Source organism: Acomys russatus, chromosome X, assembly GCF_903995435.1.
Source record: "Acomys russatus chromosome X, mAcoRus1.1, whole genome shotgun sequence".
NCBI classification, from domain to species: domain Eukaryota; kingdom Metazoa; phylum Chordata; class Mammalia; order Rodentia; family Muridae; genus Acomys; species Acomys russatus.
Window position 1 is genome coordinate 121,945,960 of NC_067169.1, and position 27,880 is coordinate 121,973,839.

General features: G+C 43.5%; 1 protein-coding gene across 1 annotated transcript; it reads right to left on the bottom strand.

Annotated features, from left to right (window-relative positions):
* Positions 1 to 6,951: 6,951 nt before the first annotated feature.
* Positions 6,952 to 25,993, bottom strand: Gabre (gamma-aminobutyric acid type A receptor subunit epsilon). The gene is made up of 10 exons (XM_051141592.1): positions 25,848 to 25,993; positions 22,115 to 22,190; positions 21,022 to 21,175; positions 20,589 to 20,656; positions 15,434 to 15,654; positions 14,672 to 14,754; positions 13,223 to 13,360; positions 9,389 to 9,541; positions 9,043 to 9,242; positions 6,952 to 8,813 (listed from the first exon to the last, which is right to left on the bottom strand). Exons 1-10 carry the CDS (start codon positions 25,901 to 25,903, stop codon positions 8,418 to 8,420), a joined length of 1,545 nt encoding a protein of 514 aa, XP_050997549.1. The 5' UTR covers positions 25,904 to 25,993; the 3' UTR covers positions 6,952 to 8,417.
* Positions 25,994 to 27,880: the final 1,887 nt, after the last annotated feature.

Genomic DNA, 27,880 nt, shown 5'->3' on the forward strand with positions numbered 1-27,880 from the left:
CTAACCAGATCTAAAAATGCACCAGAAGCTGTGACTACAAAGGCTTATTACTACCTAAAAGAGATTTCATGGCTCCTCTGCAAAAGCCCAGGATGCTGTACAGCAATCCTTCCATGAGGGCTACTAAGTCATACACAAAGACAACTGACATTACAGGGTCTGTAAGACTAGATGATCCAAGTACTACTTGCACGATCATTTGAAATTGCTGCAAATCTCTCTCCTACTCCACCATCTTGAATTTTTGTGCTACATGATACATGGTCCAGAGACCTTGTCTTACAAGGTCTAGTTGCAGCCAGGCATGGTGGCACACACCTTTAATCCCAGCACTTGGGGAGGCAGAGGAAGGTGGATCGCTGTGAGTTCAAGGCCAGCTTAGTCTACAAAGCAAGCCCAGGATAGCCAAGGCTAACACAGAGAAACCCTGTTTCATAAAGAAAAGAAAAGAAAAGAAAAGAAAAGAAAAGAAAAGAAAAGAAAGGAAAAAAAAAAACCAAAACAAAACCAAAAGGCTATTTGCCCATAAGAACCTAAAAAGACCTACCAGGCCTCCAATTAATTTTTATGCTGAGTGGGCCAACTTGCTGTCTCTGACAAGTAGACAAAAACTTCACTGGGAAGTAGGTCCCTACGGCTTCTAGAATTTATTATAACATAGAGGAGATTGAGATGAAAAACCCACCCATGAGCTGGGGTCCTTTGCCAAATTTAAAAAGAGAAAAGGGAGATGAGCAGCAGCATTCTTGTCTATGCTTTCTTTCTGGGAACACAATGTTATCACCTGCTTCATTCTTCTGATGCCATGACTGTATCTCAACCTGCAAGCCCAAATACCACCATGTATTTTATCATAGCAACAAGAAAAATAACTTGATGTATTACTTGCTCTCCACGCTTCGGTCTACTATTCAGTGTTAATTCAAATTAATATGTTCAATAACTTTTGAAATGTCCAAGTATCTTCTCTTTAAAGTATACTGTTATCTGAGTAGATATCTGGAAAACCTTTTTGGGAAGGAGTTGAGATATAACGACAGTATGTACTTACCTCTGTGTTGCATGCTATATGACATAACATAACATAACATAACATAACATAACATAACATAACGTAACAGCATAGCATAGCACAACACAACACAGCACAGCACAACATAACATAACACAGCATAGCATAACATAACATAACATAATATAACATAACTGAGTTTACAAGGAAACTAAACTTTCCAATACAAGTACCCTCACCAAAAACTCGAGAGAGCTCCCTGTCTTTGCAGCCACAATAAAGAGGCTGCATCTTGTTTCTAAGCCTTGCATCCCTTCCCTTATTGTCTGCAAAGGAAAGTCAAGCTTTCTAACTTCACTCAGTTTCCCTAAGCTTCCAGTGCCACGCTAATAAAGATTTTGCCCTATCTCTTGATTTTCTTAACCAAGGTCAAATAATATGTCCTCAGAAAACATCTCCATGTGAATGGATTCCTGGTGATTTACTTTTGCATTCTAGCCCTCTTGATAAAGCATCCTCCAATTTCTGTCACTGCCTTATTCCATACAGTAACTAAGCTTTATAGATTCTCTAGAGGATTGTCCCTTTCCTCCTTTATCATACCTAGAACTTCCTATTCATTTTCCTTGGATTTAATGCCAATTATTGGCTTAGCAGGATAAAGATCTCTAAAGGATCTTCCAGTCATATTTAAATCCTAGCTCTTAAAAAGAAAAGCCATCTACTGCTTAAAGCACGGAATTTCCAGTGAAGTGTCCAGAGCTTCAATTCTCTAAGTGCCCATTCATGGGACTCCACTCAGTTTTAGTTATGGCGTTTGCCTAAATAGGACCCTCACTTTAGTCTAATTAACATGAATTGGTTGAACTTTTAGTTCATCTTTGGAGATTTTCAAGTGTAACTCTTATCTTCTCGATTTATTGATCTTCTGTGACTATAGCAATAGATAAAACTCCCTTTGTAAGTTTCAAAAGAGTCCCTCTGGCTCATACTTACCTGTTAACTATTGTTAATGCTTTTGAGTTTCTTTGGATCTTTTTGTGGGATGGCAGTACTAATTAGTAAGAACCAGTCAACCTCACTCTGTATACAGCCTTCAAATGTCTGTCCCCAAAAATAGAATCCCCCTGCATTGTATTGTTTTCACAAGGGTAACCACCATGAAATCTTCAGGATCTGGGCTTAGTGACAGTGTGAACAGTACTGTCTGTGACCCATGCACCACCCGAGGAATGTTTCTTTCTCACCATGATATGAATAAACCAGTCCTAGAATCCCTCCTGACAGCATGCTTTCTGGAATCATTCCTGGTATCACCTATCTCAGTTTAGGCCATCTAGGAAGTACATCCCAAGATGGGATGAGAACAATAATGGATTACTGTCGGGGATAGCTTTGAACAATGAAGGAGGAGGGAACCAGGGGAGAACTTCTACTCAAAATGGAATCTGACATCTAAAACAAGGGGTGTTGATCTCAGAATCATAGAGGCATACGGGGACTGTGGTGCAACAATTCTTTACTGAAGGAGTATTGTCTCTCACATTCTCACACTCTAAAAGTGCTGCTGTGCCCACCCTTGAATTAGCTCCATCCCCTTAAAGAACAGCATGACTTCCAATGAAGCATATTCATTCCAAAATTTATCTGATGTTCATCTGAAATTCAAATGTAACTGGACAGTGATTTGATATGAAAGACTGAAGGTTTTAAGTAATGCTCACAGCATGGCTTTTTACTCACTAACACATATTTATCCATTAGCCTTACCAACAAAAGAGACCAGTCTTAGAGGAATGTCATTAGTCTTGAAAGAATTCAGTCATCCACTTGGAAGTACTTTAACTACATCAAGCTTCTTCAGAACTATCTAGGATTAATTTTGAGTTCACTGGTTTGCTTTCCTTTATTGGAGGGGCTCAGATTCAGTGTGTAAAGATGCTTGCTACCAAACCTGATTACCTGAGTTCAGTTCTCAAAACCTGCATGGTAGGAGAGGACTGAATCTTGCAAGTTGCTGACTTACATTTGTACAACCTAACAACTGTGTACACATACACACACACACACACACACACACACACAGAGAGAGAGAGAGAGAGACAGAGACAGAGAGACAGAGAGACAGAGAGACAGAGACTAAATAAACACCATAAAATATAGCATCCACAGTAATCGTTTTCATACATACATACATACATACATACATACGTACATACGTACATGCATACATACATACACACATACATGCATGCATACATACATACATACCTTTATATATTGTAAGAATTCATCCCTTTGCCCACTGTTATCCCTCTTTCTGGCCAGTTCCCTTCCTTCTCTCTGTTACATATCACATATAGTTTTTGTTTTTTTGTTTGTTTTTCTTTGTAGATCAAGTCTTCCCTTTTCATTATTTCCTTTCTAGTTTAATGACCCACATCCCCCACCCCATGTCCACATACATAGACACACATAAAAATTTAAATTTATCTTAAGTTCAGAAACCGTTTCTCATGAAAACTGACCTATGACTGTATATTTGTTTTATTATATACTTATTGGGTTTTGTTATTATTTTAGCATGGCATGTTTCAAGTTATTTCCTTTGTAGTTTCTGGTATTTTATGTCACATTTAGAAGGGTGTTTCTTATCCTGAGTATATAAACATATTTGCCGATACTATCCAAGAAGGATTTTTTTCTTTCAAAACATAGATGAATTTTAATCATCTTCACCTCCTATTTCTCTTTCTTTCTCCTTCTCTTTCCCATAGAAACCATCATCTTTAAGTATTATATAAAAGAGAAGGAACAATTTTATATTTCAAATACTTAAGTAGTTATCTACATATTGTTCATACTAAAGTTCTTACTTCCCACAAACTTTTCTGTGATGTAATTTTTTGATTCTTTTTAGACTATAGATTTTGATGCTGAGCTCTTTTGTCTTCCATTGTGTTTAATAACTAAATGCCTACATTATGATTGACTTATGTAAATTTACTATTGGCCGCGTCCCATGGGTTTTACTAATGTAATATTTTTCTCATTAATTTTTCAGGTGTATGCCCAATTACTATTTCAATTTCCTTGTTGTTAAATACCTGATTACATGACTTCAAGATCTACAAATAGTAGCAACATTAAGTATCATAAGCTTTATAGTAGAACAATTATGGAATATGATTTGTACTATTTCTATGCTTCAAAGCACACTTACAATGTGTGTGGTCACAATTTACGTTTTGCTTAGGAACCAGATGACCATTTTTCCATGCATCTCTTAATTAAAGAAGTGAAAGGGAGGAAACATCTCCCTTGTCCCAAGTGTTAATTGCTATTTGTAGTGGGTTAGGACATCAGAAAATATGTCCTGACCATTCAAATAAGAATATGGGTACTTTTTGTTTTCTAGCACTGGGGATTAAATATAGGGCTTTGTATATACTAGGAACACATTCAACATCTGAGCCATGTCTCAAGGCCAAGGATAAGGTAAGGAAAAGTGTTTAAACATCATAGTAAAGATGTTATGACAAAAATATCAATTATTTGCAGACAATTTTATATCCTCTGGTTTCCTGTTATTGCTTGATATGAAAGTGTCACAGGATACCAAGGCTAACACTCAATATACCTTCAGAAATTTCTTTTGAGAGGTAAACAACTTAGGTTTCCAATTGACAAAGGATTTTTATTTGGTGTAAAGGTATTAAGTTTCTGGACTTTGACCCTACTCCACTCCTAGCAGATTGTATGAAAGGCTCCACTACTGGGTTGTATGACCAGAAGAAAATGTCTCCTTTCTTTATGTCAAAACATCTCCTGTAGGAACCAGGCCCGACTGGGCTGCCTGCCTGTCTTGCTGTTTCATGTCCTGTTTCTAGCAGCTTCCATGTCTGTGTTTATCTTGGTTAGCTAGTCATGTTTACTGCTCTGAGAATGCGCCCCTCCCTTCCTCGAGACTTTTCCTCCCGTGTGCAATCACCTCTTGAGGGCTTTCACCTGGGAGAAGGATTCCTGTTTTGCTGCCTATAAGAAGGAGAATAAATAAACTGCTGCCGCGGCTGCTGCTGCAGCTGCTGCTCTCTTAGCATGAAGGACCCGCTGTGTTATTGTGTGTTTGTGTGTGTGTGTGTGTGTGTGCATGAGTAAAATCCGCAGTCCCTCGCCCTCGACTCGGTACCGTGGTGGCACGAACGTCACAATCTCCATCTTTTCAGTGTGTGTGTGTGTGTGTGTGTGTGTGTGTGTGTGTGTGTGTGTGTGAGTTACTGTGTCTGGTGGCATCTGGGAAATAGCAAGAGCACAAAGCACTACAAAAGAAATATGAAAGGCATGGAGACAGGTCAAAGAATGTATGAAGGCAGACACACATTTTGGTATTTTTGTTCTTTTCATCACTACTAATGAGAGAAGAGTACTTGGTACATGTCTTGTAGGCAGATAGGAGATGGGAACAAACAAGGACTTAATCAATTGATTTTATGTCATAAAACCTGAGCTGACTGTAAGAGCCACATGATGGGCAAGTGCTCTGAAATGCTGTCTTCTGCCTATGACATGGCCACTGCACTCATGAGCTCACAGCAGCTGAGGACATCTATACTGGGCCTGTCAACATTCTTCATGGATGAGGAGAGGACTCTTGGGATCCTGCCACTCCCAAGGGAACTATTGAATGTTGAGTGCTGCTGCTGAGAGAATCAGGGACTCATGCTTTTCAACTGTGTAGTTACTGGTGAGTCCTCCACACTCCAGAGGACATGTTCATGTCAGGCAACCCTTGTTATTCCAGGAGTCACAGAACCAACCAACAAGAAAATAATACATATGCACATGAAAGTGGGAGGGAGAGTTGTTGGTAAGAGAGGAGTAGAAGGGAGATAAGAGAAGATGCAGGGAGTGACCATGTTCAAGTTGCACTTTATATGTATGAAAGGAGACACTAGCTCTATTTTGTATTTGGGATTCATGATAGGACCAGGCCTGACCTAGGCTTAATCCAAAAAAGTCATCAGTTCCAGGGACAGACCATAAAAATTCCCCACCCAAAGGGCAGGCCACAAGAATGTGGAGAAATCTTGTCTCAAGACTGGCCACCTGTGCTTGGTACCCTTATATGATTTAGGTATCTCATTTTGTGTTTAAATGTTCACAACACAAGAATGTGGTCCAGTGGCCACCTGGGCCCGAGCCAATCAAAAACTGTCTTGCTATCCACCAATCAGGTTTTTTTCCCTTGTTTTCTAAATTTTTTCTTTTTTAATATCTTTTATTAATTTATTCATATTACATCTCAATTGTTATCCCATCCTTTGTATCCTCCCATCCCTCCCTCCCATTTTCCCGGTACTCCCCTCCCCTATGACTGTGACTGAGGGGGCCCTCCTCCCCCTATATATGCTCATAGGGTATCAAGTCTCTTCTTGGTAGCCTGCTATCCTTCCTCTGAGTGCCACCAGGCCTCCCCATCCAGGGGACGTGGTCCAATATGGGGCACCAGAGTTCATGTGAAAGTCAGACCCTACTCTCCACTCAGCTGTGAAGAAAGTCCTGTTCATTGGGTAGATTTGGGTAGGGGTTCGAAGTTTACTGCACATATTGTCCTTGGCTGGCGCCATAGTTAGAGAAGGACGCAAACCAATCAGGTTTTAGATTACCTACCTCTTGCTGGAATTCCCCTCTTTACCCATGAAAAGGCCTAGGAGCCAACATCCAGGGTCACCATTTTGTAAAGTGGCTGATCCCTGCATGCAGGAATCTTGCTTTCGCAAAATAAAAAACCACTCTTGCCAATTACACATTTGAGAGGTGGTCTCTGAGCAGCGATTTCAGACTTAACAAGTATATGAGATTATCAAACAATATACTTAATTGAAAACAAGTTCAGATGCTGAGGGCAAAAACCACACCTTGAATGCTTTGCTGATACGTTTATTCATATATTTCCCCTTTACAGATGATGATGACTAAAAGCAGATGAATTTCCCAATCCCGCCCACTCCCATAAAGTATAGACACTGACTCTGTTCAGCATATACAAGCATTGGGGCATGTACAAATTCGTCTCACTGGGTTATTAGAGGCAGGAGCTCAACCTGTGGAGACTGAGCACCTCAGGCCTAATAGTTATGGAACAGGCTCATGGTGAGGGAGGCCTGCCACACTAGGCTCTGCTACTGGGATGCCAGCAAGGGAAATAAAATTGGTGCATGGTGACCAGAGCTGCCTGGCACTGCCATGCAATTTAACAGGTGATAGGGGGCTCCAGATTGGATTGCAGAAAGATCCACAGTCCCATAGAAATCTGTGTCTCAAGGTTGCCATCTGCAAAATAGAGAACAACCTGTGCCCTGAGATGTCACAGGGCTATAACAAGATTCCAAATAGAAATGTTTTGTCAAAAGTGTTTGCCAAAGGGAAAGTGTTATACAAATTTAAGGGAGTTCAATTGATTGTGATTGTGTGAGTGCCCCAGGGATGGCAGTGGACTGGCTTATGGGTCCAGAGGCCAAGGAAGCAGTCAAACTGTTAGATTGTGCCTGAGGAGAGCACCAGTCAGTGGCAGGTAATGGCGGAACAGTGTTCTTTGTTTCTTGGCCCCAGGGAGTCGCCAAAGCCTAGCACCTGGATCAGGGCTGGGAAAGTCACTGGGGAAGTTACAGAAAGAATCACTAGGGTCAAGGAAGAGGAAGAAGAAGGCATATAAAGCAGGGGAAATTACAAACATTGCACATAAGAATAGATACCCCTTAGATGAAGGGAACTGAATTGGTAGTGCAGATGGAGGCAGGTGGGGAGAAAGAGATGTCACAGCAGCAGAGAGGAGTTACTTTCCCAAACAGGCCCACTTTCTGGATCCTCTCCTTCTTCAGATTGTGTGTGTGTGTGTGTGTGTGTGTGTGTGTGTGTGTGTGTGTGTGTGTAGAGGAAGAGAGGGCAAGAAGAAAAAATTCTAATTGTCTGACTTAGGGCTTAAGGATGGGGATTGTCCTTCTGCTGTATTGTCACTCTGTGCATTCTGGGGCTGAGACAGAGCTGGACCCCTTAGCACCACAAATGGAACCATGAGCTCCTGGGGAAAATAGTAGGTGTAAACACAGTTGGGAGATAGGCTATCTGCTCAAATGTGGGCACACTGAGCATCATGAATGCTCTTTGAAGAATAGAGAGGTGGGCGTTTCTTGAGAAGGGCTGTTGAAAAGATTGAGTAAAGGGGCCAACGGGAAGAGGACCAGCAGAGACAAGCTCTCTTCAGGCTTTACTGGGGACCAGGGAAGGAAAAACTCGCTCTAAGGACTCCTGCTGCTGTTGCTGTTGTCTCCCAACTCCCTTGGCAAAGGGGCTTAGGACCTCCTGGGGAACTGAGGTGGTTGCCCCATGAGCTACCAGCTGGAGCCTACAGATTAAGGCAAATCAGCCAGTAGAGCACATTGAAGAAAAAGAATGTAATGGGAAAAAGCACCCGTGAGTAGTTATCCAGGCGGTAAACATGGATGCAGAGACGGCCACGCTGCCAGGTGCTGCCCTCACAACCAGGAGCCATGCAGAAATACTTCCTAAGAACCCTAAAGCACACATAGTTTCTGCCACACCGCCTCCGAGGACACTGGGGTCTTCTTGAATTTGGAGACTGCTGGGCTGGGCAATACTGAGGCTCCTCCTCAGCATTCCTCTCATAGGTGACAATCTCACAGACAAACACTTCCTGCTGCTCGCGGGCACGGGCACGGGCACGGGCCCGTGTGCGGGCACGAGCACGAGTACGAGTATTAGCACGGCTGCTAGTTTGAAGCTGAAATAAGACAGGGAAAAAAGGAAGGATATGGTCAAGGGAATGTGAGTTAACAGTAAAGATTGCCTAGAAAATTCTAGAAACTACACTTGCCACACCTGTTCTGGGTCCTCCAGGATTCCCACCAGGAGGTTTATTTTCTCTATAACCCCAGAGAACTTCCTATCACTTGGGAAACTAGCCACCCCTGTGCCATAACCCTAGTACTCTCATTCTACCGAGTTCTTACTTGGTAAAGCTTTGGAGAAGCCTGTCGTTTTGTCTCATTGTAGTTCAGGAAGTTGAGCACAGCAAACTCTAGTAGAGCACAGAAGCACAAGACGAAACAAATTGCAATATAGAAGTCCAAAGCTGTGAGATAGGAGACACGAGGGAAATTCTTACGGGAAAAGGTGCCCAGCGTGGCCATGGTGAGTACAGAACTGACTCCTATAAGAGGCAAGGGGTGAAGGTGGACTAAGGTCCTGACCCATGCATTACATTACTTACAAGATATCAGAAGAAGGCAAATATTTCTTTTGGTCAAGTTTAGTCTCTGATTTATGCCCACATTTATGATCAGCATACTTTCTTACCTACAGAGGCCCTGGCCGCAGCAGCCTCTATCTTGATCCAGAAGGAGACCCAGGAGAGCATTGTGGTCACAGAAGAAGGGACATAGTTTTGAAAGACAATGAAGCCAAACTCCCTGCTCACATTGAAGAAGAATGTCATGACCATGAAGTCACCTAAAAGGCATAAAATACAACACTGCATTGCAGTATTGGCCTGATATCCAGCCTGAGAAATGGATTAGGATCCCACTGTCCAAGTCATGGGACACCCTTCCAAAGTTCTAACATAAAAGCATAATACTTCAATGTGGCCCAGTAGAAGCCCAGAGGGAGAGTCTCTGTGAGACCCATGGCCAGTTGAGAGATAAGCCAGCACAAGAATATTAATAAATCCTCTCTCTGTTAACTGCTTTACTCTCCCAAGATCTGTTTTTCCAGAGTAGCAGTAGTGGGAGAAAAGTTAAAAGCAAAAACAAACAAAGGAAAGAAAACTACCCAACAACCTTTATCTTATTGAGCTCAAGATCTCATAGCTGATGGTTAGCTGAGACCTTCCTATCCACAGAAATTCCATGTATAGTTTATGATGTCATAGCATTAATTGCATTGCTAGGCCTCACAGCGTGCCCACTTTGATTAGTCAAATATTACATGTTCTCCTATGTATGAGCTACACGATAAGGTCTACACAGTATTCTGATGCTAATACCTAACTTTTCCTGGATCTGACTCACATATATGCATACACACAACATGGACACCTTACACAAAACTAATTAAAATTGCTTCTAGGTTTACATAACATCCATAGTTATCCTTGTAAGTAAATCCTGGATGCCCGTTCTTAATCTGTTACTCTTAACTGAAATCCAATGTTCTAGGAAGATAGAATTAGCTGAAAACAAAAATTTCCATCAACCTTTAGATGTTAGACCTGCAGAATATTCAATCAGAAGGCAGCTTAGGCTTTCATGTTCATGATCTTCTCTTGTTCTTAATCTAGATAGCCACGGATCTTTCAGAGGTTGACAAAAACCTGTACTTCCAGCTGGTATACTCTGTAATACATGCTGCACCTAATACTCTTCACGGTATTATGACTCCAGGCTTACTTTGCCCAGAGTATCAATTTTTACTCTCCACATGACATGGGCAATAAGTTGTCTCAACCATGGCTATTCTGTGAAAGGTAAGCCCTCAGTTTCCACCTCTGTGATGCTATAGACTTGCACGACTTTGAATGAAGTGGACCTTCAGTCCCATTCCAGGAAGGTATCATGTAAAGTCTTCAGCTTAGCTCCTAACCAACCAAGCCTGGAAGAAGCTCAGTGACTTTTGATACCCATGGGCAATAGCCTTGGAAAGCAGACTCAAATACTAATTGTCTATACTGTACACTCTACAAGAAACAGATTGCCTGCCTGGCAAGTCTGGGTAGGCCAGTGCAGAATAAGCACAACCTTTCCTCCTGGTATTGGAAGCACTGACCTTGGAGGAACAACGCTTCTCCAAGTCTTCACACAAAAGGCAAATAAGTGGTCTAGGGTCAGGGCCTGAATAGTCATATCTTTAACACCAGAACTCCTCCAACATTGTACCAAGGACCCCCATATGCTACTAGCAAGAATGATCAAATTATTACTTCTTCTGTCCTGGAGCCTTGACTATGATTTAAAACCTCCTTAATTGGCTGTAGCCCTTCACATCTGAGTTTATATGCTTTTCCCAAGATGTAACATGCAGTTGGATTTCTCATTCTTTAAATTTTATTTATTATGACTAAAGAAGAGGCTTCCTCATTTATTAAAATCTAGAATTTTGCCGAGAAAGATATTAACATGTGTTTCCTTCTTTCTGATGAGTGAAGAAGCAATATCAATGGAAGAGAGATATCTAGGACTAAAAGTAAAAACAAAGCACAATATATTAAAAATGATTTTTGCTCTTACCTGCTTTGTCCAGATCATGGTTGGTAGCTGCACTATCAAAAAGACACAATTAAAAGATTGTCCACAGGACTAGTGAATGATGGTATAGAAGAACAAGAAAAGAAATGGATCCAGGGTGCATAGTCCCAAAAGAATATAAACCAATGCTCTCATGGTAACACTAGATCTTTAAATTGGACTTTTGGAAGGGTAACTTCAGTTAATGTAAACTGGATAGTTATAAGGGGTAAGAAGTAGATCTGATGGGTAAATGCCCCAAAGACTTCTACTACAGATGAGTAAGAAGAATTTTCTGATGGGAAGAAGTGTCTAGAGAAGGAAGAAGTGCCCTTGCAAGATGGTAACCTCTTTATTTCCTCAGCGGCTCAACAACCATCGATAAAGGATGGCTCACTTACTACAGGCTGCACTTTCTGAGAAGCTTCTGAAGCAAAGACTCTGCTGTAAGGTCCAAGGTAGCCCAAGTTGCAGGGTACTGATAAATCCTGACAAATGAGTACATGTGCGCTCAAGCTGGAAAGAAGTGCCTCAGGGTTAAGCTGGAAGAGTTGGGACCTATCTCAAAGATAACTCTGACAGTAGAGGAACAAGTTAAGAACAAGCAGTCTCTAGCAAAAGAAAAATAGGTAGACCTGTACCTTTCTGCACAGGGAGAGCTTGCTTACCTACTGCCATTGCTTCATTGATGACACTAGCTCTGGGGCTTGGTAGTCACTAGGGCACCATTTTGAAACAGTGTGCAAACAATCTACTAAACGGAACCACTAGTGACTTGAAAGCCCCTGGGCCTTGTCTCTTCTGCTGGTTCTGATGATGGTTCTCCACCTATCTGGACAAACTGAGGTATAGAGTGCAAGAGGCAGGCCCATAGTTATCTAGTAGAAGAGCAAGGATCCCAAGCCAAAGGAAGCAAAATGGCTTTCTCAGAGCCCAGGAAAAAGGAAAAGCATTTGTAACGCAATACCCATCCCCTGCCTAGTACTGCGTAAGCAAAGCTTTAGTCAGGTGAGCATAAGCTGCCCCTCACCCAGGGACCAACAGTAGCAAAAGCAGATTTGGTGTCATCATCATACAGAAGCAAAGCAAAACGCTTCCTATGACAAAAGTCTGGGTAGTTGACCTGCTCCATCCATATTCTTGTCAGTACATGTGAAGAGGGTCCAGGGTTGCTCTCAGAGCTACCCTGGGAAGATTCCTTGGCTCCTCATTCAGATCACCTAGGAATACAAGCAAAGATGCTCACATCTATTTGGGAGCTATAAGTTACGAGACCCAGAATCTTCCCCTTTCATCTTTGTCAAAACAAGAAAACAAAAATATCACCATGTCTATGTTGATTCCACTATGAAGCCTTTGGTGAAAATCTGTGCTCCTTTAAGACAATGTTGCTGTAGCGGATACTACAGCTGAGTAACTACCTGCAGAGTTCTCAGCCCTCACTGGCTGCCCTTAGCGCTCTAGCTTCTCTTTCCACCTCCTGATAGGGTAGCTCTTCCTTCCTATTCAAACAGCTTACATTGATTCCAGGCAAGGAGAAGTGACATGAATATCCCTCTCCAATGTTGTCTACAGAAGTCAGTGACATGATAGAGACATTGAACTCAAAGTGGCTAAAACCCAAAGTTAGATGAACATTCTGAAAGTCACAAAAATATGTCTACTTACCTCATCTTTCAAGGAGCTCGGCAAAGTACTTACTTCTTTGCAGATGAGACTGAAACATAGTTACGAAGTCTCAGTTTCCTCTGCAAACAGTTGTAAGTGCTTAGCATATATGAGAGAGAAGTGATGCCCTACACAGTGTACCCATGTGCTCTTTACACAACATTTGTACAAATAGCCACTTCCAGTTATTAACACTACTCTCTCGGGCTCTGCTTAGCTCTAAGTCCCACTGCACACCTACCGACTGGGGTTGAGATGATTTCAGTTTTGTTGCTCACTCCTGTAAAATCAAACTCAAATAGCTTCCAAGCATTCTTCTCATTGATTTCGAGCTTGAAATTCTCCCACTTGTAGATCATTTCTTGGTCGTCATAGGAAACTGGAAATCAATGTGGAAAATAGGAGTGAATGAGACTGGGAAACCTAGTTAGGGATCCCCAAAGCATGGTGTTAGCTTAAGCTATGCTTTGGACTTTTGATTTTGGCATCACCAGCTTTGAGACCTTGCTTCTGGCCTTGTTGTTGAAGTCCATTCAATACGAACAGTTGCCGTGGGACCTGAATGCAAAGATGAGTAAGCCATGAACTTACTTTCCAGCATTGACATTTCATTGAGTAAGGCCATATAGAGCTATGATTTCTGGGGTTTCTCTGAAAAAAAAAAAAAAACTCTGCCCATGGAACAATGGGCAAAGTAAGGAAAGATCACTTGGGGACACATTCAGAAAAAGACTTCATAGAGCACAGGGCATTAATTTTAAGTTTTGAAAGTAAATATTCTCTATAGAGCTGAGGTTGAAGAAGGTGGAAGGGAAGCACAGAAAGGTGAACATGGAAACAGCAAAATTTTAGGGCAACTCTTCCACAGATGGGTTGTGTAGCAGGAAGCAGCAGGGGTCAGGTCATGAAGGCTTCGGGGTTTATGTTAAGGACTTTAGAATTGCTCCAGGCCAGCTAAGGAAAGATTTGAAATAAGGACGTGACCAGCTTATACAGTGCTTCAGCTAGGTTACTCTAGTTCTAAAATGAGGTTGTCATGTTGGCAAGTTGCCAGTTACGGGAAGCCAGTGCAGTAATCTAACACAATAAAAGGAGTGAATGCAGGATTGAAAACTAACAGTCAGAGTGCAGAGAAATAGGTGAGATCAATATATACTTGGAGGGAACAACAACCTGATGTGTGGACTGAGTAGATGTAGGAGGTTAAGGAGAGGGGACTGTCAGAGTTCTTGGCTTGGACAATTGGGTGGATGATGGCACCCTTCAGTGAGGCCAATGACAACACAGAAGCAACACATTTGCTTTGGAGGCAGGAGCTGGGAAGAGACAATGACTTTAGCTTAGGACACATTCTGTTTTAAAGTGAAGATGTTGCAGAAGTCCAAGCGGAAGATGATAAAGCCCTGCATCAAGGCAGAGATGGAGAGGAGCAGACATACTTCAGATACACTTCAGAAGCAGATGACTAGCTTAAGGTAGAGCAAGGGTGAGGGAAGATTCCAACATAAAGCCAAGGTAATGCAACATAGCATTGTTGGCAGGAAAGGGGTGAGGATGGAAGATGGAGGCTTAGAGAAACCTTGGCACCATCACAGGAAAAAGCAGAAGCAGAAAAATGTAAAAGGCAAAGATGAGAAAAAGAGGGGCCCAGCATATCTCTGGATCCCCAGAGACCTGATAAGGTACTCACAGCTAGAGAAAGACAGAGGGCAAGAGTGAGAATCCATTGGAAATTTGAGCATGTGGAGTGAACATCTTGCATCAATGGTCATCCTGGAAGGGAGAAAGGAGCCTTATTAGGCTGGCTCTGAGTACTTAGGTATTCGCCCAACATCGACCAGGGGATGTTCAACAACGAGCAGCATCAGTAAAATTTAGGACAAAAAGCTCAAAGGAGTGATACAAGGAGAGGAAGAAGAGTTTCTAATATCTTACCAGGCTCCATCATTAGAGAAGTACATAGACTAGCCTAGATAGAGTTTTCTTTCTTGCTCAAGTCCTGAACTCTTCTACTCTCCACCACCTTCATACCCCACACTGCTGACACAAGTACCTCCTTCCAGGCATTCAAGTTATGTAGCCAAGTCTTGACTATCATTCCAACTGATGTATTTCTACTCTTCCTGGGCAATTCCACCACCATGGACATGTTGTTATGTACAGTGCCCACTTTGGATGGAATTGTTCAGGCAATGCAGTCATGCCAGTACCTTTTAGACTGTGGGGCAAATAACAGTTCCTGTTTGCTACAAACTTGGCATGTATCATTAAGCAGTGTCTTTTAGATCTCAGTGCCTATTCCTACATAGGACAAGGTTGAATTCCTGGTCTAGAAAACCTGCACAGGTTTTGAGAAATATTATGCAGAATGATATATCTACTTAGGAGACATTAGATAAAATGTTTTGAGTGAGAGAATCCTAGGAGGTGAGACACTAAAGGCTTGACATACCTAACTGAGTACAACACCTTTCCATCCTTATGGATGAGAGCCATCTGGTTGGGTATGGTGATATCATACACGTGGGTCCTCTTAGAATTCCTAAAAAAGGTATCCGGGATCCACAACTGGCTCACCACGTTGCCATGTAGAACAAGGGTCTCAAAGGTGTCATTGTAACGAAGACGCTCATCATACCAGGTCTGGTAGAAGATGATGTCAATGGAATATTCCTGGTGGGGAGGGACAGAAAACCATACACTTGGGGCTAAGTAGACAAGGGACAGTCACATGCAAATGTGGTGCTTGTCACACTTAACACAGAACCCTGAAGACAGTCTGGTAGAAAACATGGAGCACCGGTCCAAGAAGTTGAAGAGGGATGAAGTGCCTTCTTTTTACCCAATTCTTTCAGTCTTAGGACTGAAATGAACTCAGACATTACCACAGCCAAGAAGTCAATCACATCCTCCTTGATTGCCACAACTAAGGGAGCTAAATCCCCACATTATGTGCTGGTTAATACCATTCTTCCCCAAGTCAGAGCTGTAGAAAGGGTTTCTGTATTCCTTCTCAAGTCTCTCATGGGGTTGAGAGCAGATAGTTTAGTTTTACAAATAAGCTTAGTTGTTTAGGGGTTAAGATGGCTTTAGGTCTAGATAGATGTTTTAAGTTGATAATGACAAGATATGATAGATATTGATTTACATTCAGAATTTTAGATGCAACAAGATAAGAAAGATGTTTTCTTCAAGGTTGCCAATTACAAATAGCCAAAACACTAAGAATGTTACATTTATATAATTCCTGATTGTTTTATCATTCTTCTTGCTGTAGGCAGCTTATTATATATGTGTGTGTAATAATATAAATACATATGTAAAAAATAAAAAATATCAATAAAATAAAAAAATAATTAATTTAATTGGGCTAGAGAGAGAGCTCTGAGGTTAAGAGCACTGGCTGCTCTTCTAAAGGTCCTGAGTTCAATTCCCAACAAACCACATGTTGGCTCACAACCATCTACAATGAGATCTGATGCCCTCTTCTGACATGCAGGTAAAACACTGTATACATAATAAATAAGTGAATCTTTAAAAAATATATTTAATAAATAAAATAAAATTAGTTCTCTGCTTCTCACAGAAAACTCCTCTGTGCCTTGCAGAAGAATTCAAAGGAAGTCTAAATCCTGTTCTGGAGACTCAATCTCCAGAAGTGATGTTCCCCCATATTTGTTTTGTTTTGCTGTTTGATATGGGATCTTATTACAAAGCCTGGGATCACCTCAAACTTTTAAGTATTCTACCTCATCTTCCTGGGAAGTTCCCTTAAACAGCTCTTCTTCCTTCCACAGCTGGCACCGTGCCTTCCCCTCTCCCTACCAATAGGCAAAGGCCTTGTGACTTTGATATACCCTTAGGCTTGTATCCATCGCAAAGAGGATAGCACCATATGTTTGGGTGCAGAAGTTTTCCACTGTCTTATATTCTCAAAAAGATAGCATATTGCATTCATCAATAAACCCCTGCACTATGGTCAACACACTTTCAGCCCCTACACTGTAAATCAAAAATTCCAGCTCAAACGTGCTCAGAAATGTATATGCACACACAACTCATTGTACTCAGGAAAGGTTCCCTTTCAGCTTTTATTCATGGGAATGGCTATTAATTAACCCCAACCACTCATTCCCCAGAATTATATTTTAAAACGAAATTATTTGATTCACAAGAAAAATGTCTATTTATTGTTATGTGTTTTTTTTTAAACAAGATTCTTTTTTTGCTTTGTTTTTTTCCCTTTCAAAAAAGTTCCCATAACCTCTGAAGAGTGTGTGCACACGAATAAATAGTCCCATGATTATATGGTCTCTATATCTGATGGATATCATAAACTGTCTGTTAAACGTCAAGGAGGATGTTTTGTTAGAAGCACAAGAAGCAAGAAGTTCACCTGGCTGATGCTTGCAGGGTGATACACAGATGGCAATACAACTGGAATCAGTTTGAAGCAAGTACCAGAGCCATGTGCAATTAAAAACCTAATTTATTTTAGAAGTTGGTAAACGGATACTCAGAGATCTAAGATGTCCAAAGTCACACAGGCAGTGGTGGCACAGTGGCTCTGCCACTCAGAGCAGCACTACTATGACCTTACTCTGGCATTGCCTTCACTTGCATACCCCCAAAAATCTCCTTTGGGTATCAAGGTCCAACTTCTCCAGGTCTTTCCTAAATCATCTTGCACCAAAAAGCAAGTATTAGATAGGCCTGATGCTACAGGCCTATACTTAGATACTTTGGAGGCTGCAGCAGGAAGATGAAAAGTTCAAGTTATACCTGGGCTACACTGAATCAAAGCCAGCCTGGGCAACTGAGTGAGACCCTGCCTCAAAAGTTAAAAAAATGTTTACAAATAGGTGTCAATAATATACTTCAGTGATAGAATACTTGTCCATCATGAGTGAGACATTAGTTAAAGAAGCCCATATTAATGCCTTCTCTGAGCATTAATACCCTCAGAGAAGAGGCAACAAAAAATCCTTGCTGGCCTTTATTGCACTGGGGCAATAGGTGTTGGAAGTAAAGGCCAAAGTATTTAACCACAATAAACTAAAAAAGCAGGTAGATAATGTTAGAGCTCTGATTCTGCCCAGCTTTGTCCTGTCATGTTCTGTTCTGTTGTACCCCATCTACCCTCACAAGTTGCCTTCAAAGAATTTGCACCTTCCAAGTAGTGCCAGTGTCTCATCCACATTTCAACACTTGAACTCTATGGTGGCTCATGGGAAACTGTCCTCTCCTCTAGCCATGCTCTAGGTCTGCTATACAGTGCTCAAAACAAGCATTTCACTGCTGTTTAAGGAGTACCAATTATAAAATATTCACACATCAGCATAGAACTAATGGTCTGAGATTAACTCCCCTCCCCCATTTGACAGGGAACTAGGGATGGATCTTTTTTAGTTTAGCTGAAATAGAAAAGCAGCATTTCAGCACTGGCTTAATTAGAATCACCTGTAATAATTACCATAGTAAGAGCCACCATTAGCAACTGGGGATGCTGTGACCAGGCAGTTTTACAAAGATTGGTCACTGCTTTTAAGGTCAGATCAGATATTTTCAGAGTTAAGCAAGAAAACACGTACAAGTATTTGATTACAATACACAGGCAATGGTTTTAGGTTTCTCTTTACTATTCTCCTTGCCCAAGTGACTGCTACCAACGATCCACTTAACCACCACCACTGATTGGGTTGCTACCTCTTTGACCAAGAAACCTTGCTGAGACAATCAGTTGCTTTAAATGCCGATGGCGGAAAAGGAGCCGTGGCTGCTGCAAAGAACAACAGCGAGAATGGAGATAATCCATTGCTGGAGGCTCAGCATGAGCTGTGACTGTGTGGTAGACACATATAAACTGGGAATGAATTTCAAAGGAATTAGAGAACAGCAGGCTGAACGTGACCAGGGCCCCCCCCCTCCTTGTTTTACTGAATGACATGGAGCTGTGTAGAACCTGAAACTTCTTGGGGGAGATTATGTATCACATAAGGCTTTGGAAGGTTCAAAAATACTACCTTCTTGGTTAAATAAGTCAGGCTGTTTTTACCATGGTGAATGCTGAACCAGCTCTGTGTCTGGCATCAATGTGAATGACTTCTGGGTGATTAGGGCTTGAGTATCAGTACTTACTAGAATCTCAGGTGAGACTACTGCTAGCAGGATTAATAGGCGTTGAACAAGGAGGGATGGTGCATTCACCTACTATAAGTGGGGCTAATGTGCTGCTGCCACAAGGTCTCTTGTGGATGATGAAAACCAGTTCCCCCAAATTAACCCTACACAAATTGCCTGAGAAGTTTCCCACTGCTTTTTGGTTTTATAGGATACTCATTCAAAATACAGAATGCAGTATTTATCAATGAATGTGGTCTCTCCTACTTATCAGCCTATGAAATTTAGCCAACACTAAGTAGGAATGGTGGGTAGCTTATTAATGAAGGCACAGACCAGTTTGCTAGAATTTAGAATGTCATAATAAAAAGGAAGAGCACAGACTTACAGCTAGGAAAGCATTTTGAGCCACGTTCACATAGTCTATGTAAACAGCTTGATTTCCATCAAGGTTACTTACCTTTGAGGCCATCTCAACATCAAGACTCTGAACTCACCCAGATCACATAGTACGTACTAGGTGTCAGTGAGTATGTTAAAACCAAGGTCCTAGCTCGTATGGAGCTGGTTACCACAATCTTTCTTTGTCAGACACTTCACACCTGAATTTTGCAGAGCATCTCCTGTAGTTCATTTTTCAGCTACTATGTTTTTAGAATCAAGCATTCCATAACAGAGAGAGCAATACCAACACAAAACAAGTAATTGCCATGAAATATGCTAGGGAAGATAATTTAGCCACATAAGCCCCCCCAAAATGTGAGTACCCAGAGAGGGGTATGGTGTACGATGGGAGCAGAGACATAGAAGTTGCCTTTAACAAGACGCTATCTGAGCTGGACTCTGAATGCATGAGAAAGTAGAGCAATGGTATCTCAACCTTGAACAAAGGTACACAGTTGTCCTGGAATGTGCATATTATAGTGTGGTCATAGTCTGTGGACATTAATGGGGTCAAAATACTGGGCATGCTTGCTAGATTGTAGGGTTAAGGAAGCTTGTTTAGGAGGATTTGGGAAGAAAATATCTGCATATTTCAGGTAGTAGATGATGAAGGTTAACTGGGGATCATATTGATAACAATGGAAAGGAAAGGAGACAAAATATCTAAGACAAAATTATAGGGACAGCTATACAGAAAGAAATAGCAACTATACATTTAAGTTCATACAAATAATCAGACAAGAGAGAAATCATTCCACTGTGGTATTTGCAGTTGTTTTATTGTTTTTATTTTTAATGAAAAACTGAAGATTAGGATCACAATCCCAAAGGTCCTCTTCAGGCAGCAAAAGACTTACCTTTTCCATTCATGTTCTCAGCTTAACTCTGGTGAAAAGTCCCCACCTGAACCCCCAAATAACAACAAAACCCACCTCTTTTATTGCTAACACAAATAGCAGAAAGAAATAGTAAATAGACGCCCTCTCAGCCCCCACCCCCGCCTTATCCTGGTGCCCAATCTAGGAAAATCTGTCACTACTCACCATTTCCAGGATAGAAATAAGACCAAGGCTGTTGACAAAGACTTCGACAGTGACCACAGTGGGCTTCTCTGTAAGGAAAAAAGTAGCACAGGGTAAATGTCATGTAAAGGCACCAGGGAGTCATCAAAAAGGAGGGAAGTTGCTAATCCTATTTCCTTTGTTCTTCCATGCAAAGTTCCAGCTAATGGATTGTAAGGGCAGACACCTTCAAACCATTCATCTTATTTTGGAATTGGAAAAAAATGAGGGCAAAAGAAGGAAAAAGTGTTAATCAAGGTCCAAAGCATTCTTAACGTAGAGGCGTTGCTGTTTGTGTCTTACCTGATGGATTGGTTGTAGTTGTTGCTAGCTGCATGTGGTACCTTCATCTACAACCCATGCTCATTGCCCACAATTACATATGAAACTTGCTTTTTTTTCCCTGTCAACTCACCTCCAATGCCTGGGCGCAGCTTATGGTCATAGTTATTCAGGATGTTGCTAAGGATTCGAGAGGCTCTTGTTAGTGTCCCACCTGGGTGCTCAGTCTTACAATCAACACTGAGTTCTGTTTCTTTTGCTGGAAACTTCTTTTCACTAGGTTGAGGCTCCAACTGAGACTGGGGCTCCTGCTCAGGCTCGGGCTCAGGCTCAGGCTCGGGCTCGGGCTCGGGCTCAGGCTGGGGCTGGGGCTCGGGCTGGGGCTCGGGCTCGGGCTGGGGCTCGGGCTGGGGCTCGGGCTCTGGCTGGGGCTGGGGCTCAGGCTGGGGCTCAGGCTGGGGCTCGGGCTCCGGTGCAGGCTCAGGCTGTGGCTCCGGCCGAGGCTCCGGCTGAGGCTCCGGTTGCGGCTCCGGCTGTGGCTCTGGCTGTGGCTGTGGCTGTGGCTCAGGCTGGGGCCTGGGCCGGGGTTGCCGCCCAGCCTGGATCTGCCCTGGGGTCTGGGGCTCTGGCTGTGGCTCAGGCTGGGGCTCAGGCTGGGGCTCAGGCAGGGGTAGGGGCCAAGGCAGGGGCTGGGGCAGAGGCTGGCGGCCAGCCAGGGGCTGTGGTTGAGGCTGTGGCTGTGGCTCAGGCTGTGGCTGTGGCTCAGGCTGTGGCTGTGGCTCAGGCTGAGGCTGTGGCTCAGGCTGAGGCTGTGGCTCAGGCTGAGGCTGTGGCTCAGGCTGAGGCTCAGGCAGGGGCTCAGGCTGAGGCTGTGGCTCAGGCTGAGGCTGTGGCTCAGGCTGAGGCTCAGGCAGGGGCTCAGGCTGTGGCTCTGGCCTGGGTAGGGGCCAAGGCAGGGGATGAGGCAAAGGCTGGCGCCCAGCCAGAGGTTGTGGCTGTGGCTGTGGCTGTGGCTGTGGCGGTGGCGGTGGCTGTGGCTGTGGCTGTGGCTGTGGGTCAGGCTCAGGCTGAGGCTCGGGCAGCGGCTGAGGCTGAGGCAGCGGCTGAGGCTGGGAACTCAAGACTACTTCATCATGGCCAGGGGATTCCGGCTGGGGCTGGGGCTGAGGGCCGAAGACTACATCATCTCCAGCAGGAGATTCAGGCTGCAGCACAGGCTCATGCACAGGCCGAGGCTGAGGGCCGAAGACTACTTTGTCTTGGGCAGGGGGTTTATCCTCCAGTTTAATGTGAGGTCCAACCCTAGAATATACAATCAAAAAATTAAGCCCTACCCCCAATCACTAAGGGTTATGTCTGATGCCTTTTGAAACACTAGGAAACCAAGATATTTACAACACAAGGCTTAATTAGAGAGTGGTGATAGGAAATGAGGAGACACTAACAGATTAAACTTGATAATTCCTTTTAAATTTTATTGCTCTTTGGAGACCTTGTATGCAATTGTTTTATAATTATTTTAAAACAGTCAGAAACAACTATTAGAATAAAATTTCAAAGGCCTTTTCAAGTAAAATCAAGTAGGTGGACATTGTTTCCATGAAGTCTGGCCGGCCAGCTGCTGTTACTAACCTTGGCCCCACTTCTGCCTAAGCCACAGCACCTGAGAGGAAAGGCTAGGCCAAAGGCCAGGACTGCTGAGAAACGCTTGCAAGTAGATAGGGCTGACCATTTCTGGGATGCTTTTAGAATACTCATATCGGGGTTATGAGGTGGAAGAAGGCTGTGTCCTGCAACCAGGAAGTAAATATCCTAGAGGAGACCATCTTACGTACCAGGGCCAATAATGAACAACAACAACAACAACAACAACAACAAAAAACCCAATAACAATATGCTTTAGAAATCCATCTGTTAGCATTTGAAAGCCTCCTCCAGTGTCAGGGTGTGAGGAGTAGTGGTGAAAGGGCGCCACTGTGGTCCGTTTCTGACACATCAGTTTCTGACACATCAGTTTCTGACACATCAGTTGTATGCTTCTTATTTGAACAATTTTCCTGTGTATAGGCTCTAATTCAATAAAAAAAAATTCCACTCTGTCTCAAAAAAAAAAAAATCTAGCCTGCACTCTCTTATTCATAATATATGGATCACACTTGATTCCTGATTTTTAAAATCAAAATTGGAAAAACATATAGTAGAGATTTGAACACTTACTGAGTAACTGAAGCATGAAAAAAATCATTCTTAAATGTTTGGTGCAATAGTAATATTTTGTATTGGTGAAGCCCTTATGACTACAATATTTACATACAAAATGATATGATGCCTGACCTTTATTCTAAAAAAAAGCTAAGTTAAAATGTGTTGTACGTAGGCAGGGGGCAGGGAGAACTGCGTGACCATTAATTCCATCAGTAATGCTAAGGTTGATGATGGCTATATGAAAGTTCAGTTTATTATATCTCCTTGAAAAATATAATTAAAAGCTTTTGAAAAAGCTACCAGCACTAATTAACATTTGGTGTTGAAAGGCAAAAGAGTGGCTTCCTTTAGGAAAATTGTCCCTCAGGGGGGGGGGGGCACAGTGATTTCCTTCTCATCTAAGTGATTGTTACCTGATCAGGTTTACTTTATGAAAACGCACAGAGCTGTTGTTTGGTTGCTATGCTTTAATATTTGTTTATTACACCTCTAAAATGGTATTTTAAAGCCAATAGGCAACTTAATCTCTAAACCAAGAACAGGAGACTAGGATGAGCAGGTTCCTGTGGTGCAGGGCAAGAACCTGGCAATTGGGCATCAAAGTGCTTTTTTTTTTTTCCTGCAGTGTTACAAGCTTTTAGAATAGTCTAACTGGTATACAGATGGGCTAACCTGGTGCCATTTCTCATTTCTAAAATGGCTAATTCCCATATTGGGCTAAGCAAAAACTGGGCATGAGAAAAGCATTTCCATTTTCAAATAGTATATCTAGATGATGTTTTCTCCCTAAGGCTGTTCAAGTCTCCTAGGCATCTTGAGGCTAATCCTCTAGGCCTCTGAAGAGATAAAGGCCAATATCAGGATCAGAGACCCTCTACTAGGCTTGCAGGCAAAATGATGCGGGGGAATATGGAGGTTGCTTTGATCCTTCAATTTGATTTTGCCAGTGTGAACAAATAGCCACACCCTGAGATATTTGAAGTTAAAAAGCACCTGGGTATACATATACATCTCCAATAAGCCACCAAGCTCTTTTTAAAAGCTAGAAAGAATAAGCCCTAGAAAACCACATTGGACTAGTAGGATTTTCCCAAGAAACCTTTTCAGACATGTACAGCCTTCCAGATATGACAAGCTCACCCACCTTCCAAATCTAGCTAAAGAAGAGAGCAAAGGACCACGAGGAACATCCTGGGTTTCTTTTTCAAATATGCTAGCATTTCCAATTTATTGCTGGACAAACTGATGCCCATATGGGGAAAGGGCTATGCTCAAAATCACGCACCTGTTTTGAAGCTTAGCCTGGACCAAATTGAAGTTTGGCCCAACAGATTCCACTGCCACCTCCCCTTTCCTGACATCACAGGTTGCTATGCTGACAGTGTGTGCACACGTCAGTGTCTATCCCCAACCCCCACTGGATGGGCTGTTTTTCCCTCCAATCTCCCTCCCTTCTTCTTCATGCCCCATCCCTCATCTTCAGCCATCTTTTTTCCTTAAAAAATCCCATCTAAATGGACGTGGAAAACAAGAAATTGCTAGTACATATTTAGAAAGATTTACCAAGACCCTGCTGAGGCCAGCCTCACCTTAGGGCACCAGGGAGCCACAGATACCTCCCTGAAAAGCTATATAACCTGGGTTGGGGAGAGAAAACGCATAGCCCTTCCTCAAAACAAACAAATGAAAAGACACAATGCCATGGAGACTTCTAGAAACCTCGACAGATCAGAAAGCTTAAGAACTTCTTATAGCTCACACCCCTCAAGAAACCGTCTCAAAAAAAAAAAAAAAAAAAAAAAAAAAAAAAAAAAAAAAAAAGCAAAAGAAAGGAAAAAAAGAAAAGAAAAAGAATTAAAAATACACAAAACAGTCATCTTCCACCCTAAAACACCAGAAGTCCTAGGGATACCCTTCTTACCAATGCCCAGGGTCAGGGGATTGTGGGAGGGAGGCTGTCTCCTCAAGGAAAAGCATAAGAAAAGGGAGGGGGCTAGAAATCCAGGCCACAAACCACAAACATGAGAAGAGAAAAACATTGCAGGTCTCTGGTTCAGGTCTGCCCCTAAGACCAAGCAGGGTGCCTTGGGGTGAGAAGGGGAAGGGAAAGCAAATGCAGTGGGAACTATTAGATAACTAAGGCTCAGGCTCCTGCCTAAGACTTAAAGGAGAAGGAGCGACGACGGGATGGGAAACAAGTAAAGCCAGAGTTGCTTGGCATCATGCCTGGTACTCGCAGGCGCTCCAAAAAGAAAAAAAAATGTGAGCAAGAGTGAATAGACTAGGAAACATTCAAACATTTTGAGGCACTTCAGCTCCCCCAGCCCAGGAGCCACCTTTCCAAAGACCCCAGCACAGCCCTGAGTTGTATGCCCTAGCTTCAGCGGTTTCTGCGCGCCCTTTCCCCTCTTCCTGCGTCAGAATGGAGAGGGAACCAGGTGCTCTTGCTGCCTGGCAGCCAGCTCCAGGGCTTTGAGGGCCAGCCAGAGTACACGACGCCAATGGAAAGAAGACGGTCCCACCTGACTTCCCAGGGATCTGTCTTCAACCCAGGACACTTGTCTTACGCGGGGGGGGGGTGGGGGGGGGGGGGGCATGGATGGGTAGCGAGCGTCGAGGGGGGGAACAAGGGACAGGTTGGCCTGGCTGTCAGGACAGCCCTTGGCAAAGCAAGGAGCTGGGCTCAAGGAACCCAGGGGGTCCCGGACGCCTGCTGAGCACAGAAGGCTCTCAGGTCCTAGGATGGAGACTCACCTCCACTGGAGGGCCAGGAATATGTTGAGGAGCATCAGAAGAACTTTGGGCAACATCTCTCCGGTGCCTGGCACGACCACCTGTGTCGAGGTCGCAGCGCAGGTCTGGCTGTTCCGAGCGAGGTGGAGGGTTTTGTTGGGCTCCAACTTTCACTCCTCCCACTCGCCCCGCCCCAGCCGTGCTCCGCACCGTGGACCCGCCCCCTGAGCCCCGATGGAAATCTCCGACGACGTGATCACTGCGGCAGCAGCGAGGAGCAAGACTGGGGCGGGCAGGCGGGGGATGGAGAGGAGGGAGCCCTGTCGCCAAGGCCCCTAGCCGCCAGCACTGCGGCGCTGCCAGACAGCCAGGGCGGGGGGCGGGAGGAGTGAGGAGGAGGCAAGCCTGCAGCGTGAGGCCCAGGGCTTGGGGAAAATGCGCTAGCGGTTGTGGCCTGGGGAGCATCCAATGGCCTGGCCAGAGAAGGCGCGCAAATGGTGGGTGGAGGGCACTTTGCTGCGACCCCTACCAGACCCCTGATGAGCTTTGAGGTTCTTGTGTGCCTTCTTCCTACCTGTTGAACCCCGTCGTTCTCCACACCTTTCCCTAGCATCACGGATTTTTCCTGGTCTCACTCCACACTCTCCAGGCCTTTGGAGCACATCTGCTGGCATCCAAAGGAAGCTGGGCAACTCAGTAGCACCCTGGGTGCAGGGAGGAAGAGATGCTTAGAGCTTCTCCCTAGTAACCTCTGGTCCGAAGCACTCAACAGGTCAATTCCGTGGGTACCCAGGGGACAAGGGAGCAGTCTCTAGCAGAGGATCAGAAAAAGGAATTTGCTGGAAGACCATCTCACAGGGTCGCTGACTCAACATTGTTTCCTGTTCAGCCTTGGGGCCTGAGTGTCAGAAGGGTCTTTGGAAACTGCCTCTCCACAATAAGGCAAGCAAATTGTGGAGAAGTTATGAGAAAGCCTGGAAAGGGGTGCCCCTGCTGGGAGGAATGTAGCACACCAAGATTCTCCAATATCCCAATATCCGTGGAGTGAGTTTATTTGTTTGTTTGTTTGTTTGTTTAGCAGAGCCCTCTGAACTGACTTCAGAGATTTGGATGACAAGCTCTTTTTGGACACTAACAGCATCCTCCCTCACCTGTTGCTCTAGAAAGCACTTTGGTCCTGACGGCTCCGTGGGAAGGTTTTGCTGTAGCACATTAGTCTAATAAACCCTCTGCACCATCCTCTCTATTGCATCACTCTGCTTTGTCATGTTCAGAGCACTGCTCCCTGCCTGCTTCTTTTCATGGGCATTTCTTTCTGAGCTTTTTTATAGTGACTCTTCATCACTGAAGTAAGCTTGGCACACCTCTCTCTCTCTCTCTCTCTCTCTCTCTCTCTCTCTCCTCCTCCTCTCTCTCTCTCTCTCTCTCTCTCTCTCTCTCTCTCTCTCTCTCTCTCTCTCTCACACACACACACACACACACACACACACACACACACACACACACACATTGTGTGTGTCTCAGCTTCTCAGCTGCATTCCTGAAAGTTAGAAGACATCTGAGAACACAGAATGCACTCAACAAATATTTCTTAATGGCCTGCATAAAGCATTGTGCAGCCTAGTATCAATGAATCCAGCATGATTGGACCTCCCTTCAGATCAGTGGTTCTCGAGCTCTGGATCCCGACCTCTTTAGGGTCACCTAAGACCACCAGACAACAAAGATATTTACATAAAGATTCATAACAGTAGCAATATTGCAGTTCTGGAGTAGCAATGAAATAATTTTATGGCTGGGGTCACCACAACATGAAGGACTGTATTAAAGGGTGGCAGCATTAGGAGGGTTGAAAAACACTGACTCAGACTCTCAGATGCACCCCAGGAGAAATGACTGCAGACCATGTTTATGCCCCTCCTGCTTCATAGATCCCTGGAAGAACCACCTTGGTCAGCTTGGACCTATGTAATTTCACAGGGCTTCTTGGTAATCCAAACATTGCATAATACTTGGCTGTCACCCTCTTACATTTATTAACAACTTCTAAACAA

Bases quoted from the DNA above. Each gene is read 5' to 3' on its own strand.
- Gabre (XM_051141592.1), bottom strand. From the start codon at position 25,903: ATGTTGCCCAAAGTTCTTCTGATGCTCCTCAACATATTCCTGGCCCTC. The intron at 15,655-20,588 runs GTGAGTAGTGAC...CCTCCCCACCAG, and splicing joins TTATTTCTATCCTGGAAATG to GAATATTCCATTGACATCAT. The intron at 9,542-13,222 runs GTAGGTGTGCAG...TATGCCTTTTAG, and splicing joins AATCATCTCAACCCCAGTCG to GTGACTTCATGGTCATGACA.